The sequence below is a fragment of the Protomyctophum parallelum genome (genome assembly GCF_964188405.1).
Source record: "Protomyctophum parallelum genome assembly, chromosome: 2".
In the NCBI taxonomy this organism is placed as follows: Eukaryota; Metazoa; Chordata; class Actinopteri; order Myctophiformes; family Myctophidae; genus Protomyctophum; species Protomyctophum parallelum.
In genome coordinates, this window is record NC_139699.1 from 38,972,884 (window position 1) to 38,988,723 (window position 15,840).

Here is a 15,840-nt window from a genome sequence, read left to right on the forward strand (position 1 = left end):
TCATAGACCTAGGGTTTTCCCCTCACATGACAAATGTGTTCAGAAAATAAACTGCAAAGGCTCATCTCTGCTGACTTTGAAGAAAGGTCACATTACATTTTCTCCATTAAATGTTTTATCATTGGGTAATCAATCTTTAAACCCCATGTTTTACATGTACAAATCATCATAAAAGGCTTAACATGTAAGCTTCAAGTTTTAAAATCGAACAAATATACACGTTTTTAAATCAAACAAATATATAGATATATAAAGAAATATATTCAGCAGTTACATACTATATGCCATAATGGACTGTTTTTGGTTTCATTACTTAACACAAAGTGAGACTGAATAGAAGATCTACCGGCTCACTGCTTGTAGATTTGCTATTTTTGTCACTTGACACCATCAAATATATAATAAAGTATAAATTAGGTATGCAGACAGGCAGTTCACCCAAAATAAATGCTCCCCTTGTATTCATCCATGTTGGGTGAGGCTCCAAAGTGGATCTCAGACTTCAGGCAATGCCTCCAACATAATGGTATTTGACCTGGGAACCCCCCCACCCTGACACACTTGCAAAGTAGGCATTATATTTTGTTTGACTCGGTTCCACAGCTAAATATTATGAAAATAGCTAATCTACAAGCTTGAGCTTGTACAATAGATCTTCAAATGTTTTGCCTTTCTTATTTTAATTGACAGTTTGGCCAATGTTTGACCAGTTTTTATAGTATAGTTGTTGTAATGTTGATTACCTTTGATGCAGTATTGGTCTAATTTCTTTTCTTGGTATATATTAAAAAAGGTATTAAAATTCCTTAAATTCCTCACTTCACTGTCATCTTGGAACCCCTCCAAATTCATATGGGAGTCACATCCCACAGGTTGAGAACCACCGATGATGATGTATGATGACTCAAAATGTGGGCAGTCAAAATAAGCCCAGTTAGAGCCCCAGTGACCCCCCATTATTAAATATTTCTAAAACAAAAATATATAATTCATAACGTGTAAAATAAATGCATGATCTTGATCAGTCCTAGCCTGGTGAAACCACTCCCCCTGCTGGACAACATTTCCATTCTGCCAGAAGGCGTGAGTCTGGTATCTCTCGGGCAGAGACGATGTACTGATATATGCGGCTGTATGGGGCCGCTAGAGACGGGATCAACGCGAGACTCTGTGCCACAGCGCAAATGTAAACTCAACCTAACAAGGCTACAACTCAAAATTATTATGGAGATATCAGATTTTTGTCCCGCTGCTTCCGGGTTCATCGTTTCTGCTTGAGAGAGCCCAGATGGAGGCAGGAGGAGGGAACTTGTGGACTCAATCCTGCCACAATCTGGCAGTCAGATTAGATCAGTCCAGCAGTTTGCGAGATTAACTCTGGTCCAATGACCAGTCACACAAATATAACACACAGACGCGCTATAAAAAATACATTTGAAGAACAAAAAACAACTCGACAGCAACATCTCATAATGATTCCAGACAGGACACGGTTCCTCATGATAATAAATCCACAGATCTGATTGTGAACAGTTTACTGAAGTATGCCCACCCACTCTCTACAAAGGAATAGAAACAAGGACGAATACAAAGGCAGCCAGTATTGCTTCCTTTGTATTTTGGGTAAATCTCTCAAGACAGATTTTGAATTTGCTATGAAAATCTGTCAGCATGATTGTTATATGGTTGGATAGAAGCTCATTGGAAGCAAGCTGGAAATGAGCATACAAGGTAGTAGCCAGGACTGATTTATATGCACTTATTTAGTCATTGAAACAAGCTTGACCCCAGATGTTATAATGTATTTGTTTTTAACCAAAAGGGTCCCCAGATTGTATTTTGAGTAAACTGCCCTTTTATCATTGCGTAATTCTTCTAGCATAAAGAAAGTCTCTTTTTCACTCCTTCAGTGCATGATTTAGGAATTTTCACATCATGTGACTTCACTGATCCATGTTTCAAGTCATAAATAGCAAAAGAAACTGCTTGTGGAGTTCGTAGTGCTCCACCTCGTAGTGTAAAGCCCAATTTGTAGTACTAAAAACCAGGTGTTTCACCTGGATCGGTGCACGCTACAACAAGGCAGGCACGGTCAGTCTCGGTTTACATTATATGGATAGCTACTTAGCTAGCATGACTTTTCAATGTATTGGAAATGATGAAAAAATAGCCAAGGAGAAAGCTAAGGCTCGGTCGACAGGCGCAACACCTGTTTTTGGGGGGCGGGGGAGTCCCTTTTTTGCTTTGCGTCCCTCTCTGCTGTCCGTCTCCGTTTCCTCTCAGCTCAGAGCCTGCTGATGTCCCCGTTGTAGAAAAGCTTGTTTCTCCATCAGCTTGTGGAACAGTCCATGTGGGTTGGCCAGCAGCTCTGCGTGTCGGCCGTACTCGGCCACGCGCCGCTGGTCCAGAACGGCCACGGCGTCTGCGTTCTGGATGGTGGAGAGGCGGTGGGCGATGATCATAACTGTCCTGCCTTTTGGAAACGGGAGCAGTATTATTATCATATATCGTTGCCGTCGGGCAGAAAACTCTTATCTCTATATTCTAACTTCTTGTGTTTTTTTTTGTAAATTAACTCCCTACTTGATCATACTACAGCTACAGCGTCACACAAAAAGCATCAAAAGTAGCAGATCTACAAGCAAAGCGACATGTTTCAAGCTTGCAGATCTTCTACTTTTGAATTTGAATCCTGAAAAGTGACAGTTTTGGACACCATGGAGGTTTCCATCCGACAGAGACGATATTAATCATATAATGTGGGGAATAGTAGTAAACATTGAAAAAATAAATGTTTTTATTCCAGTGAGGCAACCAGAAGTGCCAACTAAATAAATACAAACATTCAGCTGTATGATAGAAATGTAGGCCACAAATGTAAGCATTGACTGCCATTGATAGATAGATATCAAACCTTCCATCAAACGTTCCAAGGCTTCCTGCACCAGGAACTCATTCTCTGCATCCAAGGCACTGAGGACACATGATTATAATCATCAACAACTCACTAAAGCCCTGTTCACATATAGAAGATGTGTGGCATATCTGATCTTTTTGTGAACCGAATTTTGAGTGGCACGTGGCAGCAATCTTGCTTCGACATTTATGCCTGCTTGGGTCCTACAACATTTCAAGTATGAAAACTGTGCCGGCAGCATCATGGTTGAATCCGCTGATGATATTGCTTGCATATTTTGAGTGTGACTTGTGTTAAGTTTACATGAATGGAGAAGTGATATGGCATTATGGCAGTTTTCTAATCTAAATATGAATCTGGCAGCTAGGGGATAAGTTAACTCACGTGAGGTGATAAAGACTGGTTACGTTTTTAAATGTTTCATTCTTACTTTTACATTGCATCGGTCTCTGCTACAACTAGTCCAACTCACCATCGGTGATGGTCCCTCTCTCAATATAAACAATAAACATATGTCGCCTGACCATGAATGGCCATGCTCTATATTGATCATTTCAACTGCCTAGTCTGCGTGCATACAGTAATATCGTACGTGAGTAGCAAGTAGCCTACTGTACTCTACTATTCCGCCAAGAACGAGAACGGTACATACGGCAAACTGTACAGGAAAATAGAGCATGTGAGAATGCCTCTCCTACTGCCTATCCCGGCAACTTATGTTAATTAGTTATCCGAAAATGTAACAGTAGTTAACTGTAACATTTGTAAGTTATGTAAATGTTATACTGTCTATAGCTCTATTTATTGTTATTTTGTCTTCCTGTTCCTCCATATTGTTGTCATGCACATTTGTTATGTTTGCATGTCTTTTCTATTTTATTATCTGTACAGCACTTTGGTCAACCATTGGTCATTGTGATACTGATACATGCTATATAAATAAAGTTTGAGTTGAGTTGTAACAATCAATTAACTAATTGATCTCGAGTTTCTCACCTGGTAGCCTCATCCAACAGCAGGATCTTAGGATTCTGAGGAGAGGGAGATGCACACGTGTTGATAATCTTTAGATTAACATACTACAGTAGGTATTCAACCATAGACTGTAAATCCTCAACAGGGGGTCTGTGACCCCTAGGGGGTCCTCAGAGCTACAGGGGGTCTGTGGCCCCTAGGGGGTCCTCAGAGCTACAGGGGGACGCTAAATCACATGTGTGTGTGTGTGTTGCAGTGGTCAATGGGTCTGTGTGTTAGGCTACCCTAACACCTTAGGTGACATTATTATGTGTGCATTAATTCCGTACTAAAGTGGCCAGAGACAGGGACATACCACCACTGACGGATCACAGTCAAAGGTTACGGAGGTCATGGTTAGTAAACAATGAGAGTTGACATGCTTACCTTGAGCAGCGCTCTGGCAATGGCTATTCTCTGTTTCTGACCACCTGCGGTGACACAAACAGGACATGTTATATCGTAGCTGTCAGGGAGAAACCTCTTATCCCCATATTTTAACTTTGTCTTTTTTGAGCGGTGTCTAACCGCTCCAATGAAGAGCTATGTGTCCCCCTATGTATGTATGTATGTCTGAGTAGGGACAGCTGCAATACTGCTGGGTGACCTAAAGTGGCACTGTTGAGCAGGGTGGCCGTGTGTGTGTCTATGTACGTATGTTTCTTTTAGCCAACACACACACACGATTTCTTTTACAATACAAGTTGTCAAGAATTCTTAGTGCCAGTACCCGTTATCATAGTGTTTGGAGGCCAGTCTATAATATCAGTCAATGACATCATATTTATGTGGAATGCCTGACACATTTTTTACTATTTAGAAAAACATTTTAAAATAGTGAAATGGAACATTTTTAACTAAAATCTTTGCTTAGAAGCACAAGGGGGTCCGCAGCCAAATACATATCGATTTGGGTGGTCCTTGACCTGAATAAGGTTGAGAACCATTGCTCTAGATGTGGTGGAGGCCTGGTGCTCCACGTTGCCTCACCTGACAGCAGCACCCCCTTCTCCCCCACCACCGTGTCGAAGCCGTCTGGAAAGGCCTGGATGAAGTCGTACGCGTTAGCATCCCTGGCCACCTGGTAAACGTCCTCTGTGCTGACGCTGTCCGGATCCACCGCTCCGTACGTGATGTTCTCTCTGATGGAGCACGAGAACAACACAGGCTCCTGGAGGAAAGAGAGGGAAACCAGTGTGTAAGAATGGTGGGTGTCTAGTCCTGGTTGGTTAAGCAGGACTAGTAATCTATAAATGCCTTCTAAATCAGTAGTTCTCAAACGTTTTAGTGCCCCCAAATTGATATATATACACTGTATAATATATTTGGCTGCAGACATCCCATCTGAAAATGTTTTGTGCCAGGGGCCACCAGAAGAGAAGAGAATTAGTACAGAGATACAACTAAGTATATAACGCACCACCTACACTGTAGGTGGTGCGTTATATACTTAGTTGCGTGACACTGTAGGTCCTACAGTGTCACACAAAAGTAGCAGATCCCCAAGCTCAATGCATTTTGAGCTTGTAGATCTGCTACCTTTGCTATTTTTTACTTTGAATTTCAATCCTGAAAAGTAACAGTTTTGAACATAATGGTTTCCACCTTACTGAGTCAATAATAAAGTCAACAAGCCTTGTTTGGGCAGAAGGAAAATAATTGTGCTTTGACCTTCATGCAATACCTCTTTTAAACCAGTAGGTGCCCCACAACACCACACCCGCAGGGTCTACTTTTCCCTAGACTGTGAAGACGGTGCTGTTTTTACTGTTTTGACAATGGGTTCCCAGATTGACTTCTCTCAACAGAAAGGCAGGTAAGGCAAGTACCGTAATTTCCGGACTATAAGCCGCGGCTTTTTACCCATGATTTGAACCCTGCGGCTTATACAACGGTGCGGCTAATCTATGGATTTTTACAGCTAACGCAGAGCCATCTCAGGCTCTGAGCTAACGTAGCTGCGTCTTATAGTCCGGTGCGGCTTATAGTCCGGTGCGGCTTGTATATGGGATTTTCCCTAAATTTGGCTGGTGCGGCTTATATTCAGGTGCGGTTTATAGTCCGGAAATTACGGTATATTTCAATATTTGTAATAGCATACAATAGTCTAAAGCAATTAAAATTGCTTTAAATACAACCCACAGTAGACAAAATACTACACTACAGTTGTGTTACTTATATACTTTAAATATTCTAACCTTACAGAATGATCAAAACAACACACACAAAAAGGTTATGGACTGCAGCTGTAGTCCACAGACATGCATGTCCATGAACATAGGAGACATCAAAAGCCAGAATGGTTCAGTTTTGTTGTTTCTGTAGTAATACTGCATGTTGCACAGTTTTAAGCCCAGAAGAACACACGTTATATCGTTGCTGTCGGGCATAAACTTCTTAGTTTTGTGTTTTTGTGTAAATTACTGCCCTACTTGATCATACTATAGTGTCACACAAAAGCATCAAAAGTAGCAGATCTGTAAATTCGTACTTGCATATCTGCTACTTTTGCCGTTTTTGAAAAGTTAATGTTTTGGACATATGAGGTTTCCACCTGACAGAGATGATAAGCAAATAGCATCTATTTTTACCTGACTGACGGTCCCAATATGACTTCTCAGCCAATAAGGATTTAGATCTCGCACATCCCGCCCATCTATAGTGATGACACCTGCAGAGGGGGAGGGGAAGGGTTAATCTCACATGTAAAGCATTACTCAGGTTTTGGTAAATGTGTAAACTGCATGGATTTTTATTTTTTAAGTCCTGGCTGCGATTTGTGAAATGAGACCCCCACAGTAGCGCTGTTTCCTAAACCATACACAATATGTAAAATAATGACGTTCTAGTAATTTGTTCCTGCTTGTCTACATACAGCCAAACAGGTGAAGAAATCACAGATTGAGACTTTAACCTTTGCTTTTATGAAATATCCGAAACCAGGGACATATGGAAGAAGATGTACAGCAGATCTGCTATTTTCACTAGTTTGGGTCCCGGGGAGACATGAAATTTCCCTTTTGGGTCTCGAGCTAAAACGTTTGGGACTCACCAGCATCGGGGTCGTAGAGTCGGAGCAGCAGGGAGACCAGGGTGGACTTCCCAGAGCCACTGGAGCCCACCACGGCCATGACGGAACCGGCCGGCACCAGGAGGCTGAGGTCCTGGAAGATGGGAGCCTCGATACGGGCCGGGTAGGAGAAGGACACGTCCCTGAACTCCAGCCTGCCCTTCACCTGCTCCTCAGAGAGGACCAGTCCCTCTGGAGAGAGAAGGACGGACAGGACAGACAGAAGGAAGAGATAGGTGTAGAGCTAAATTATCATATTTGAACTGGGGACCCCTCACCCTGATAGGCACTCTGAATTATTCAATAGGCATTACATTTAGTTTGACTCTGTTTCACACAGATACATATTGTACAGTAGCTTGTACATCGATTATTTTGATTAGTTTGCCTCTTCCTTATGTAATATTTTACAATTTGGCCACTCATCGCATGGTGAGCTTGGAATAATGATAATAATAACGTTTTAACACAAATATTCTCTGGTACAAAATCTTTTCAGTGCAGGGCAGTTTTTATGTCCCTTGCAGTGTACCTATTTTCAGGAAGCGATCAAGAAAGCAAGAAGAAGTCAGTGTGAGGTAACAGTTTAGTAACTGTGTGTGTGTGTGTGTGTGTGTGTGTGTGTGTGTGTGTGTGTGTGTGTGTGTGTGTGTGTGTGTGTGTGTGTGTGTGTGTGTGTGTGTGTGTGTGTGTGTGTGTGTGTGTGTGTGTGTGTGTGTGTGTGTGTGTGTGTGTGTGTGTGTGTATATACACACCTACCATTCAAGGGGAACTGAGGTTTTCGGTCCAGCAGTTGCCACAGTCTGATTCCAGCTCCAAAGCCCTTCATCAGCTCAGAGTAGAACGAACTCAGACCTGTTGCATCAAACACAGATATCGTCAATAGAGCCAGACCCATACTGTATTACAGGGGTCTTCAATAGCGGGTCCGGGACCACTAGGGGGTCCTCAGATAATAATACAGGGGGGCCGCCAAATATTTGTGTGATAGGTTTGTGTTTTTTCTCATTAACCACTTGAACCCTACCATCCCTATTCTGAGGAGAACTTTAGCCAAAATAGCCGTTACACGCTCACAACGGCTCATGCTGCAAGGTGTTGTGTTGTGATATTGTTGATCGGCTATTAAGTGGTTAAATGAATGAAAATGTATATTAAAGTGAATCTAACATAATAAAGGACATGCATTTACAGTAGGCATGTAACGATATATCGTATATCGATATTAATCCCGACGATTATCGTGAAAACCCGATGATATTAATCGATAAAAGGGGGCTAGTAAATTATGGTGTTTTAGTAATATTGTTTCTGCTGTTCTACTGTACATACTGCCAACCAGGTGAATAAATCACAGATTGAGGCTTTAACCTTTGCTTTGTTTCATGAAATAACAGAGACTATTAGGGTTTTATGGAAGGTGCTTCTGAAGTTGAATATATTGCTAGTTTGACCACTTCAAATGCTCTAATCTTAAAATAACCTAAAGTAACAATTTGCAATTTAGGCATTTAGCAGACGCTCTTCTTAATACAGAGTGGTAAACATGAGGTAATACATCAAATGCATATAGAAATATCAATCTAGCCTCCCAGTGGCCAGAAGCGAATCTGCCGGTGACCAAAATAAATGTCATTGGCGGTGTGATATTAGTATGGCCAAGCCAGGCTAATAGTAATCCAGGATCATAGAGTAGGACCCATCAGTCTTTAAACAGTAGAATGCTGTATCAAAACTATAGGATGCTAAGTAACAATCGTGTGTGTAGGTGTGTGTGTGTTACCTGCCACACTGATGCCCACCCAGAAGGCATACATGAGGAAGGCAGACAGCTCTCCTACAGTCATGTGTTGATTGGCCATCATGAGACCTCCCTTATACAGCACTGACAGGATCATGATGTTACCACTGAGGCCCGTCTGTAGAGACACACACACACACACACACACACACATTTCAAGACTTGCCATTGTTGCAGTCCTGGAAAAATGTCTTCATATATGGAGATCCAGGTGATGATAGTCAGCTCCACATATGGAGATCCATGTGTTGTACCAACTTGGTTCATTTGCAAGTGTGACTCACTTCAATAATGCTATACTCAAATCTTTGAGTAAAAATGGCACAACATATTTTTCAGATGGGGGTCTGCAATCACATACATATAAATTTTTTTTGGGGGGGGGGGGGGGGGTGTTACGTTTGAGAACCACTAGCCTAATGCATAATATCAAACAGGTTGCTAATCATTGTTATATACGTACACAAAATACACACATACCGCTCCGAAGAAGCCAGCCCTCATCCAAGCTTCCTTCCTGGCCAGGCCGAGGACCAGGTCAGCCTTCTGTGTGTACGTGTGGACCTCTGACAGCTCTTTACCAAATGCCCTGACCGTCCTCATGTTACTGATCCGCTCCTCTGCCAACTGACACACACACACACACACACACACACACACACACACACACACACACACACACACACACACACACACACACACACACACACACACACACTTTAATTATACAATGAACAAACGCATAAATATAAAATACACACATAAGCTGAAACGTAATTTACCTACCTTAACCCCTATTCAATGTTTTCAAAAATAGCCAATCTTTACAAGGTTCTTCAAATCTTGTAGTGCAGTTTTTGAACACGTTTTAAAGGTACCTGCGTAGCTTGTGCCAGCGCGTCCTGCGTGCGTTTGGAAATGGAGCGCAGGAAGCGCCCGTAGACCGCGGCCAGCAGCGCTACCGGAGGGACCACCAGTAAGACGAAGCCCGCCAGCGTGGGAGAGACATAGAACTGGAACGTACCAAAGACGGGGAGGAGTAGGAGAGGAAGAAAGAGAGACAGAGAGAGGATGGGTGAGTATGAGTGTAGCTTGTTTACAATTTACAATGTAGGCATTGAGCAGACACTATAGAGCACCGAAGTCTGACGTTACTTTCAGTAGAGGGCGTCAGTCCCCAGGTTCATGTATTTGTTTAGTTGCATTGAAATCCCCATTGAGGCGATTTTAGATCGCCTCATATAACAACTGTGTTTGAAAAATAAACATGTCCCCCCGGCCGCTTCACTCATATGGATATGAAGAATCAACGGACTGAGAGAAAACGCTAATGTTACTGCTGCTGAATTAGTTACATTTTCGCTAGAAGCAGACTGTATCATATATGAGTGACTGACTGTTGCAAACGATACAGAGACACCTCCCTGACAATAACGCAGAGACAGCTTGTTTATTCTTGGACCACAAAGCTTATAGTAGACGATATTAAGATCACCCCATGTTATTCTCCATAGAGAAATTACTTCCGCGAACCAGGGGGATCGTCGGGATGAGCGAGTTACGTGCTCTATAGTCTTAATCCATAGCGATTTACAGTAGGCTCTTGACTGTTGACAGGGGGCTGTTTTTCCTTTATTTTTTGACGATGAGTTCTCGGATTGGCTCAGCTGTTACATGACGTCGTAATAGACATGACCAAGAAACGATTGTACTTCCTTGTGAGCAAGGAGGAAGTAGAAATGTTTGGTGAAAGGAAAACCTGTTGGTCAACGTGCCTCGGAATATGAAAAGAAGTGAATAATGACCACCGCTTCTCTCTCTACTCTCCCACCTAAACCTTCTCACCTTCCGGCCGTCACCACTCGATGTAATCTTAGGTCCCGAAACCCCTCCTCCTCTATACTCTCCTCTCTACCCTCCCTGGAGTCCTTCCCTTCTCTCACCTGACACTGCAACCTCTCTCTCTCATGAACTGAAACGGTTAATGCGATGTTGATTAAAACCAGTTCATCAGCCTCTATTCTAGGAATAGTGCCTGATGACGGAAACCTAGAGCAGATAAGATAAGAAGGAAGCAGCCACACTTCCTCATAACAGAACCACAGCGCACCACACAAAGCCTTTCACACTGGAGCTCAGACGACACTAGGGCTGTGCAATTAACCGAAAATATATCGAAACCAGACTCAACCGTACTCATTAATCCAGTGGTTCTCAACCTGTGGGTCATGATTCCCAGGGTGGTCCCTACATGAATTACAATTTAAGGTGGGGGTGGGACCATTACTGCATCAAAGGTAATCAACAAACTATACTATAAAAACTAGTCAAACAACTGCCAATATAAGAAAGAGGCAAAAACTTTGAAAATAGCAGATCAAAACGCTGTGAGCTTATAGATCTGCTATTTTCAAAATATTTATCTGTGGAACCGAGTCAAATCCTACATTCCAGGGTCCCGATTATTTTGGGGGGCCCCAGTTCAAATATGGGGGGTCAGGGGTCAGGGCTTGAATAGGTTCAGACCCACTGCATTAATGGATTAATGGAGAAGCAGGTGTTAATATAGGAACGATACCACACACGTCTGCATGTACTGTACGTATATTACGGTATGGCCGGTAATTATAGCATTTGGCCAGTAAATTATTAACTTATCGGTCACGACCGCCCTGTCTACTCACTCGCATCAATTCAATTTGATATTACAAATTTGATCTCGCTGTACAGGATGTCTTGTTTTATTTACTTTTTTCATCTTAGTGGCTACAATGGAGGTCTGTTTCTTTTAACCTTGTGGTGAATATTGGAGGAGACACCAGTACCAGAACCAGCACCACTTGGGCTATAGTCGCATTCAATTACTGCACAAAAACGGACAAATCATCTCAATTGCATTATGGTGGCATATGAAAGACATTAAAACACAACCAAGTAATTGAAACTATAACCAGAGAAAAGAGTTCAAAATGAACCATTAAGTGAATTATTAGTTAAAATAACACATATGATTTTACAGTGTATATTTGGGTCTCTCAAAGACCCTCAAATCAGGGGGGTCCTTGAAATATATATTTTTGGAGAATTGCTGTTTTCAAATGAAATGTCATGTATCATTATGATGAACAAGAATGATATCCTGAACCAATAGCAGCCGTTCTTCTTACCATCATGCTGACACCAGCGGTTGCCTGGGCGACAGCCCTTAGGCCGTCCGATAGGTTGTCGGTGATCGAGCGGCCGACCAACGCTGTGTCGGCGGAGAGACGGTTGATGAGCTCGCCGGTGCGAGTCCGGTCGAAGAACGCCACTTCCTGCGTCAGGATGGAGGAGAAGAGGTTGACGCGGAGGTTCCGAATGATCTCCTGACCTGAGGAGGAACATGAGTGACACGGTTAGACATAGATAAAAGAAGAGGGAGAGAAGGTTAGAGCAGTGGTGCTAGACTTTATTTGCCCCATACCTTTCCCACATTGTAGCCAAAATATTTATATGTTGGATTCATGTTAATGTGTATTTTAAGACCTTTAACCCTCAATAGCTATGTACTCTGATGGTTCTGCTCTCTTTTTTCCTTCTACACCAAACCTATTCGCTGAAAATGCCTATCTACAAGCTCACAGCGCCTCACGATGAACCCATGCAATATAAAATGGCATGGAAAGAGCTCTTCCTAAGGACCTTTGAGACACTGTGGAAGGTGGTGAGGTGTGCTGAGCAGACCACAGGGAGGGAGCTGTCTTCCATCCCTGCAGGACATACTGTATACAAACAGCAGGTGCTGGAGTAGGGCAAAGATAATTAGGGAAGGACAAACATCAACCATCAACGGACGGTTTGTAATAATGTAAAATGGGAAGCGCTGGAGGTGTCTCACAGCCTGGGGATAAACAGAGACGATATAAGCTATGACTCTGCTCTTCTACCTGTCTTAAGAGGTTGTATCATACTGCTGTTCTACCTGTACTTTAACTCTCTCTATATATAATAGCTCCACACTAATAATCATGATAAAATGCCACCATTTATTTTCCTACTCAGTCTGTGTCTCATAGGAGGGCAGTTCAGAAACCCGTCCACATCATCGTTACGTTAGGCAGATTTATTTTTACAAGAATGTTTCGATTTCTATTATCGTGAGAACGATGGCTTTCATTTTCGCATTGCAACTTTTCACGACTAGAAAGCCTGCAGTTTCTATTTCTATTAGCTTGGATTCCCCATCGATGATGTCACTGGTGGACGCGTTTCTGAACTGCCCATAGCCATATCCCTCCTATGAGACACAGACAGAGTAGAAATGGTGCCATTTTATCATGATTATTAGTGAGGACCTATTATTTGAAGCTGGGTTGAAAATTGGTGAAGAAGACCTACAACTAGACCTCAAGCCCATACAGTTTTCCCCCAGGCCGAGTCATTATTAGACACGTTCTGTAACTGCCGCTGATTCTAATCATTCTCACCTGAGGTCTGCATGAGGTAGACCCTGGCTGCGTTGGCGGCCCCTCCACACAGGAAGACACCGGTCAACATGATGCACAGGGATGTGAGCGAGGCGGTCATGCTCTCTGTGTCTGCCCCCGCAGTGTAGATGGTGTCGATCACTCTGCCCAGGAAGAACGGAGCCGACATGGTCACTCCGCTGGACACCACCAGGAAACCTACCGCGGCTGGATTAGGAGGAGACACACAAACACCACAGTTAGGTAGTGCCATTGTTTAAAGATGCTGGAGCACTCATGCCAATGCCATTTTGACAATGCATGCGCCTCATGGTACTCTACCACCTCAAAGGCATTAGAAGCTAAACTTCAGCTGTCCAGGTTACTACTTAACCTCACACCTAGGACTCACCTAACCTAGCTCATTATACTAGGGTGGGATGGCTCGGGCCTCAGGGTACAGGGGACAGAGTACAGCAACATGCAATGGACGTACTGGACACTCAAGGGATCAGTGCCCAACTGCCCATGTACCTGTCAAACTATTTCTGCACAAACATGGGGATGAATTCCATCCACTATTATGCCACCAAAATGTGGAATGCCCTACCAACATAAAGAAAAGAATACCAGCACTCACGTAGTATCCTGGAAGGATTAAAGCTGGTATTATTTTCTTGCTTTTGCCTTCTTCTTCATGCCCTACCAACAGCCATCAGAAAGTGTATCTTCCTACTCTCCGTCAAAACCGCCATTCTAGATTGCCAAAAGAAATGACCCCCAGGTCCCTCACTGTTCTTCATGTAAAAATACTTTTACTGCTTCTAGTATTGATGATCCCTTGTATAGTAATGTAAAATGTATATCTTTATATGTCTTGATGAATTGAATACACAGGACCAGAATGGAAACAAGACATCAGGGTTTTTTGTTAAAAAACATAAAAAGTTGGTATTATGAAGTTTCTGCCCGACAACAACGATATGCATGTAGGTATGTAGAGTTACTTAAGTTTCCACCACTGCCTCCCGTCAGTGAGGAGGGGGAGGGGACAGTTCTCTAGCCAGCCTTCTGTTACATTACCCTGTAATGATTACAGTAACCCTGAGAGAGGTGACCCGAGGTGACCTGACCACACCACTCATAACTGTTTACCATGTTGTTTCTGTCGGGCAGCCAGAAACCTCATATCTCCATATTTCAACTTTCCATGTAATTTTAATAATTTTGAAAAATGTCAAAATGCAGCAAATCGACAAGGTTACCATATAGAATACAATAACAGGCAAACAGCTCTATACTGTAGATAACATATACCAGCTAGTCTCCATCTCTCAGGGTGAGCGAGTTGCAGAATCCTCCGGACGTCGCCGAGTGGAACGGAGGTCGGGGCCTGATGTTCGCCATTCAACTGAGTGGCCTGCGTCGTCTCCTTCACGGACGTTCCTTTAGAGTCTGCGGTAGAAGAAGAACTGTACAAGGACAGCGGTGTGTGTGTGCCAGTCCTCCATGACGGCTGGTGATGTCTTCTCAAGCAGACATGATGGTGCGTGTGCAAACAGCTCCTCCAGGACTGCAGAGGGAGGACCACAGCTCTCTGGAGGAGGAGGGCAGAAGGAAGCTGTGGAGCATCTCCATCACTGCTCCTCCGGGTCTGGTTCTTCTCAAACCATGATGAGAACCTGCAAAGAAGGGGGCGGGGGGAGACTAGTTAATCGGACTTTCCTTCTAAATCAGTAGTTCTCGTCACAAAGTGACACACTGCCAATGTGAGCTTGTATATCTGCTATTTTTGAATAGCCAACTCTGAGCCAATCAGGTGTGCATAAGACTTTGTTTCCTATGAATAGCCAACGTATAAAATCTAAAATGACACAGATGCTTTCCCCGGTTTGATTTCCGAAAATAGTCAATCTAGAAGCTCATAACATTTCGCATGATGCCACCACACAAATTGTTCTATATTCTCATATCTCTCCTGTTTGTATTAAATTGGCAACCATCATGAAAATGTCATTGTGGTTTACTATTAAAGAGGTGGACAGATTATATAGAGAGCAAATAATAAAATAATAAAAACTGAAATAATCTAGACTCTCAGCCCTACCTGCGAGCACAGCAGGTGGTGTGCAAAAGTCTCCTTCCTCCAAACAGCTCCATCCCTCCACCTCTCCTTCTAGTGCATGTCGACAGATAAACTAAAAGTCTCATCGTCGTCTCGCTTCTTGTGCAACAACACAACAATTATTCGAAATTCACAAACTGTACATTTGCCAAATTAAGAGAAACAGCTAGTCCAAGGCGATCCAAACCCTCCACCACTCGATCACAAGCAATGATAAAGTCCAAAACATGGGTCACCAGTGTCCTTGTATGCCCGGGGTCGACGTGCCACCATGCACAGCTTCAATGGTTCGAGTCCGTCTCTTCTACATTGTTGGGTTTTGACGGTTAATGACCGTTATTGTCATGTTTATCAGTTAGGTGACAACACGCAGGGTTCTCTTATCAGCAGCCGACAGTTATGTTGCTGTCGTCTGTGTGTGTCACCAACACCCAGCTGTCACTGTCATGTGTCGCTGAAGAGGAGGCA

General features: G+C 43.0%; 1 protein-coding gene across 1 annotated transcript; it reads right to left on the reverse strand.

The window, feature by feature from the left end:
- Positions 1 to 1,255: 1,255 nt before the first annotated feature.
- abcb10 (ATP-binding cassette, sub-family B (MDR/TAP), member 10) lies at positions 1,256 to 15,485 on the reverse strand. The gene is made up of 15 exons (XM_083759847.1): positions 15,355 to 15,485; positions 14,565 to 14,929; positions 13,269 to 13,475; positions 11,970 to 12,172; positions 9,681 to 9,815; positions 9,283 to 9,429; positions 8,785 to 8,920; positions 7,761 to 7,856; positions 6,984 to 7,193; positions 6,523 to 6,602; positions 4,922 to 5,102; positions 4,319 to 4,362; positions 3,914 to 3,948; positions 2,915 to 2,973; positions 1,256 to 2,473 (listed from the first exon to the last, which is right to left on the reverse strand). The coding sequence occupies exons 1-15, from the start codon at positions 15,456 to 15,458 to the stop codon at positions 2,280 to 2,282; spliced, it is 2,196 nt and encodes a 731-aa protein (XP_083615973.1). The 5' UTR covers positions 15,459 to 15,485; the 3' UTR covers positions 1,256 to 2,279.
- Between the last annotated feature and the right edge of the window lie 355 nt (positions 15,486 to 15,840).

Bases quoted from the DNA above. Each gene is read 5' to 3' on its own strand.
- abcb10 (XM_083759847.1), bottom strand. From the start codon at position 15,458: ATGAGACTTTTAGTTTATCTGTCGACATGCACTAGAAGGAGAGGTGGA. The intron at 7,857-8,784 runs GTAACACACACA...TTGATGCAACAG, and splicing joins GGTGGGCATCAGTGTGGCAG to GTCTGAGTTCGTTCTACTCT. The intron at 5,103-6,522 runs GTAAAAATAGAT...TCTTTCCTCCAG, and splicing joins ATATTGGGACCGTCAGTCAG to GAGCCTGTGTTGTTCTCGTG.